Below are 6,000 nucleotides of genomic sequence, written 5' to 3'. Positions count from 1 at the left end.
ATCTTCACACTAAGGCAGACACAGACCCTGTTGATTTCATCTTTTTTAAAAGCATCACGAGTGATTTATTGGTTGGTTTTTTTTTTTTTTTTTTAAGAAAGGAAAAACAAAGAATTCATCACCTCTGCTATGCCCACACGCCAGGTATGCACAGGGCCCAGTGGAGAGTGGCATGAGCCCCTGAGCTGGTAGCATCTGGGCTGCCTGTGGGTGCTTTTGCCCCTGGCTGTACAATGCACGGCACCTCAGCTGATAAGCAGGGAAACCCTGTGCCTGCAGAGCGGTCCGCAGTTACGGAGATGAGAACTGGGGAGGCTCTTGGGTCTACACACTCCAAATGTTCCTAATAGAAACAGTAACATGGATTCCAAGTAGCTAGGGAAAAACCCACCCAGGTGTCCTTGAGAGCGACACGGAGTGCTCACAGAAGGCAAAGACCTACAGTTGGTACTCCAGGCGCTGGTAAGCTAACGTGGAGGGCTACGTCCAGGGCTTCTGTGCTGACCTTGGATCTGGTGGGGGCTATGGGGTGCCTGAGCATCTCCTTCCGTGTAACACTAGGGAACAGGGACATGGGGACATGTATGGGGGAAGGTCTCCGCTTAGGCTTCTTTCGAGACAGCAAGAAGGTACGTGGGGCAGAGATCTTAAAGTATCACATCCTTCACTGGGACTAGGTTCCCGTTTGTAGCCCCTCACAAGGAGGACACCCTACAGTCACCTCTGGAGGGACCCCAAGCCCCAGAGAGTGGCAGAAAGTGGGAGATGCTGGGGTACAGTTGGGACATTCCCACAGACCAGCTTTGTGCCCACACAGCTGCCTTGATCTAGGCTGTCCTGTGTATGACAAGAACATTTGGACACTAGCCCATCCCCTAATAGAGACAGTTCTGGAGCTGTCCTGTGGGAGTATCTCCCCTAGACATCTCCTCTTCCACAGGCCATAGCTCTCTCCAGGGAGAGCTGGTGGGTGTGCCGAGCAGCAGCAGAGGGTTTGGAGACACCGGAGCCTTGCTCCAGGCCAGCCTGGGCTCTGGTGAGGCAGCAAGAGTCTGGAGTTGGGAGGAGGGACGAGGGAGGGAGGGGAAGGGGGTACTGACTTCAGTTTCAAGGCAAAAGGTGAATTGTGCCAGCTCACAGCGTGGACCTGTGCTGGGCCCCTGACTCGGCAGTGGGAGCAGGCAGCGGGTACCCTGCGTGGGAGGAGCAGAGAGCTGACCCTGGGGCCGCCTCTGCTGCTTTCTTCCTGTGACCCTGAAAAGGCCCCCAGTCGCTGGGTCCTCTACTTCATTTTACCAGGAGACACTGCTCTCCCACACCTCTTCTGGTTGGCTCTACATGGGTCTCTCAAACCATAAGGCATCAAAGCCTGACTGATGTATGCAGCTCATGTGCCTTTCTGGGGCCTGGAGACTCTTCTAGAGCCCAGACCTGGCCGGAAGCCAGAGTCATCAACCTAGAGGCAATGGAAGGGCACCTCCTGTTGGATGAGCAGGAACTGCATGTAAGGGTCCCTTTTTTTCTTGTCCCCCCCTTCCCACCCCACCCCATTGCCCTGAGGGAAAACCAGAGGATCTTTACCCCTCTAAACCCAGCCCTGGGCATCCTGAAAAGGGGGTTCTGAGAGTGGGATTCTGATAGAACTTAGATGGCTTCTATTGCCTGGCCTTGGAAACAGAAAGCTAAAAGAAAGAGCCCCAAACTCAAATAGCTCTACCTAGGCAGGTATATACACTGCAGTGGGAAGAGTGGCCGCCTGGAGGGTGGTGCTGAGTAGGCCTGGCCCATACACTTCCTGGCTCTGGGCTCCTCTGCAGGGACAGAGACTGTGGGGCCAGGGCTGAGCAGGTCTATGAGTCTGGTGTTGGGGGTGGCTGTGGGCTCACCCCAGGAATGGGCTGGTTCAGCTCCAGGCAGGAGAAGCCAAGCCTGCGCTGCATTTACAAGTCGGAGCAGCCAGGGCAGCATGTCCAGGTCTAAGGACTGTGATGCGTCAGAATCAAGGGTGAGTGGGGACTTTGTGTGGCACCACAGGCCTGTGTCCAGGTGGGTCATGAGTCGGCTGCCCCAGGATCCCATGGGCCTGCTGGGGCTGACAGGGAGAGGTGTCTGTCTTCTGAGTGGGGACAGCTAGAGGAGATGGCCTTTCCACGGGTCTCAGGGGGGGCGTCATTCCAGCTGCACTGTGGTCCTGCACCCTCTATGGAGGCAGCAGGAAGAGAATGTCCTGGCCAGCTGGTGCCATCAGCCCACCAGGTAGCTGTGCATCTCACGGGAGTTGATGCTCAGGACCACACCTGAGTGGTTGCCTAGGGAACAGAAAGATGCAGCCTATTAGTGAGGATGGCGGGAAACAGACCACACAGGAACACAAATGACCTCAGCAGCACATGGGGCCAACATGCAGTGGGTGCCGTGCCGTTCCCTGTGCCTGGTGCAGGGTGTGGGGAGGTGGGGTCTCCAGTGTCCTAGGTGGTGACAGGAGGGAAGTGCCAGGTGTCACCACAAGCAGTGGTCCAGAGAACTATGCGGCGAGGCACCCACTGACCTGCGTGAGGGCTACCCCTGGCATCGGCAGCAAGGGGACGCAGGAAGGGCTGCGACTCTGCCCCCTCTTGGCAAAAAACGCTGCGGTATGAGGTATGGACCAGGAGGCAGGGAGGGAGATGGGGGCCACAGGGGGAGAGAGGGAACACAGTGATTGACCAAGACAGGTTAATAGATGTCCTTGTGTGGGCTGCATTATGAGACCAGGGGATGTTCTCCATAGAGCCTGTCTCCCTGTCTTGCTGTGTGCGCAAAGCCAATGGTGCTGATGGGGGCAGGGGGTGTTGTTGCTACCCAGGCTGTTGGGGCCAGATCCCTGGCTGTACCTAACTATTCATGCGACTCTCCATCAGGGCCTCCATCTCACTGGCCCCGTTAATCTGTGACATCAGTTGCCAGGGTACCACGGAGAGGGACTGTCATAAGCAGTGCCTCGTTCATGCCCAGGTCCCCATTAACAGTGTCCTGGTGCTATTACTAGGAACTTACCTGCAGCATGTAGCTGTGGGATAGTGGACTGCTGTCTGAGACCTCACACCCTCCTCCTAGCACAGGCTATGATTTCCTTGCATGAAAGCAGGGCCTGACTATCTGGACAGTGCTTGGCTGCAAAGTACAAGGCTAAGCGTAAGGCTACGCACAAGGCTCTATCCCTCCAGCTCTCTCTTGTCACATGAGTAATTCAAAGGCTGAGTTGCAGTTACCCCTCTGCAAACACTGCAGCAGCCAGCTGCTCCCAGGGTCGGACAGTGACCAGAAGTTCTGAGGTCTGGAACCTCCTGCATGCTCAGTAAGCCACTGGTGGTGTGACGGTCCCAGAGGCTGTAAATCTGTCCTCTGACCAATACTCCGGGGCTGGCAGATGTGGGAAGTGGCTGGAAGGGGTAGGGAAGCTGCCCCTAGCACTCAGAAGGCCTGGAGGACGTAGGGTCCAAGGTCAGCCACTGACGGTCACCTTGGGTAACTGGAGACCTTGCTGGGTCACTAATTCTCAAGGGGAGGGCCATCACAGCTCTGAGAACCAACAGACTGGGACACATGTAGTCTTTGAGGTGGATGCCTGTAAGTGACAGCTAACTCTGACAAAACCTTGCTGTGTGCCACGCTCTACCTAGACACCTCAGCAGAAGGCCCACAGCCACTGAGGGAGAGTAGACAGTGGTGCCTACCAACACCAAGGGGGCTTAGGTAGGGCCTGTGTGGGACAGAGACTCAGGGCAGTGGGGCTCTGGTTAGGCCTGGACACAGTTCCAGCTCAGGAGCCACAGAATGGAGAAAATGATGTAAGAGTATTATTACTGGAGGTGGGGAGGGGCGGTACAGCCAAGGTGGCAGGCCCAGTCCTCTCCTGTGGGCATGCCAGGAATGAAGTCACCTTGGTGAAAATCCTGTGTCCACAGTGAAGCACTGTCCTGAGGGTCCACACACACACCACTTTAGAACTTTAGAGCATGTTCAGTGAACAGCTAACGGGAGTGTGAGGGAGGATGGGGGTGGGGGCGCTCTCAGGCTTCTGTGAGGGAGCTCCCCACCTCCGTGAGGGCTGACCACTCATTGCCGGGAACAGTGCCCTCCGATAGCCTCTGACTTCATCCTGGATGACCCCGGGCCTCTATCTTTCCTGTGCCAGGACTCATGGTCCAGAGACACTCTCTAGCAAGGCTGGCGTGGCCCGTGTTGCCTGGGCTATGATGGACCCCTTTGTAGTGGGAGCAGGCAGGGTCACCATGCCCCCAGATCTTACCCTGCATGGTGCTCTGGGCATCCTCACTGTGGCTCACGGGACTCGTCATCTCCTGTTCCTTCTCGTTGTGCATCTGGGCATACACCGTCCTGCCTGGCCGTTTCCTGCTGGTCAGAGATACAGCTCAGCTTTGAATGAGCCCTTGGCCCCAAGTCCCTTTGTGGGGACATGGTGTAGACAGCGTGACACAGACTGTTCCCCAGGGATCCCGCCCTCCAGTATGCTCTCTCCACCCGGCGTTCTGCTGCCCACGGCTAGCCACACATCGGCACCTACCTATTCTTCATCCAGACATGCTATAACTGTTAAAGCACTATCCTCTTTGTCTCCTAGTGCCTGGCAGCCAGGACGGTAACACACACACACACACACACACACACACACACACACACACACACACACCACACACACGTGCACAGTCTCACACACATACACAGTGCTGACCCAGTCCTGAGGGCTACTTGTTGAACTCTGTCCATCCAGGCTTCCTGCTTCTCCACTGTCTATTTCCTTCCTAGTCCAGGCCCCGGAGGAAGCAGAGAGGGTGACGGAGCTCACTCTGCTCCCCTAGGACTGGGTCCCAGAGCCACAGGCAAGACCCATTGTGCTGAGAATAACCCCACTTGCTCCAGCCAAACCAAGAAAGGTCATAGGCCCATTCAGAGACAAGGAGACTGAGGCCTCGGGAGTGGTGGTGGTGAGAGCTTGTGGAGGCGGTCACATTCAGTCCCTTGAGTAGGAAAGAGTAACTAGCTATGCCCAGAGAGTGTATGGGACAGACATGTTGCTTTCAGGAAGGGATAGCCAAGTGATGGACTTAGATGTTAGAGGTAGCCCTACCTGTCATCATAGACTCCTGAGTAATCAGTGGCAGTCCTGCCGGCCCCTCAAGGGGCTGAGTGACAGGGAGAAACAGACTTTCGGTGGCCGTGAGACTCGGGAACACTGAGTGGCTTGCGACCTAGCATTCCAATGCTGAGGACAGTGTCGGTCAGAACACAGCCAGCCCCCGGCTGCCATGACCTACACAGAACTGAAAGCCCAGATGGATAAAAGGATAGATGAACGGGGAGGGGGTGGTGGGCACTCTGTGGTTTCCTTCTACTGACTGCTCAGAATTCCTCTGCCCTGCTCTGCCTTTTCCCCCTGGGGTGGCCTGGAGCTTGTAGGAAGGGGCATTTGGCCCCTGCCTGAGCTCTCTGTTTCTATGGCAACAGATCCCTCCCCTCCAACCTCAAAGCTTGAGCTGGTTCAGAAAGATGGCCTTGGCCCTGAGGATGTTGGACCAGTCTCACTCTGGACACATCCGGCCCCTCCCCATCTTGGCATGTGGCAGGCAGTGCCCTGTCCTTCGGGCCACCTGCACCATATGCAGCACCCTGGGGGCAGTCTGTAGAGGCTCCACTGAGCACTTGGGAAGTGTGGAGGGCAGGGCTGACAGTCACCCACAGGGACCAGAATTCTGTTCCTGCTACCAGCCTCATCCAGCACAGGCAAGCATGCTGCCCTCTGACTGACCACCCACAGTCCTGTATGTCCCATACAGATTGGCACCAAGTCTAGAGGAGCACCCCGCACTCACATTGACATCCACCCACTCAGACATCCAGAAGCATCCCTCTGCTTGGCCACAGGCATCACACCCAGACCTAGGGTCCTGCCACTTGCTCCTCCACCAAGGGCTCGTATACTACCATCCTGGAGCCATG

The 6,000-nt window shown here is 56.3% G+C and overlaps 1 protein-coding gene across 4 annotated transcripts in view; it reads right to left on the bottom strand.

Moving 5' to 3' along the window:
- Positions 1–307: 307 nt before the first annotated feature.
- Sorcs2 (sortilin related VPS10 domain containing receptor 2) overlaps positions 308–6,000 on the bottom strand; it is a 390,666-nt gene continuing 384,973 nt past the window's right edge. For 3 of the 4 annotated variants that reach the window (XM_052736096.1, XM_052736098.1, XM_052736099.1), the window contains exons 26-27: positions 4,292–4,398; positions 308–2,309 (exon numbers count right to left, since the gene is read on the bottom strand). In XM_052736096.1, the coding sequence (XP_052592056.1) occupies positions 2,245–2,309; positions 4,292–4,398 (172 nt within the window). In that variant the 3' untranslated portion in view covers positions 308–2,244. The remainder of the gene's footprint in view (positions 2,310–4,291; positions 4,399–6,000) is intronic. The other variant, XM_052736097.1, reaches the window with a different exon arrangement.

The sequence above is a fragment of the Peromyscus californicus genome, unplaced genomic scaffold (assembly GCF_007827085.1).
Source record: "Peromyscus californicus insignis strain IS unplaced genomic scaffold, ASM782708v3 Scaffold_13__1_contigs__length_99412109, whole genome shotgun sequence".
In the NCBI taxonomy this organism is placed as follows: domain Eukaryota; kingdom Metazoa; phylum Chordata; class Mammalia; order Rodentia; family Cricetidae; genus Peromyscus; species Peromyscus californicus.
This window is presented reverse-complemented; position numbering and strand designations above follow the sequence as displayed.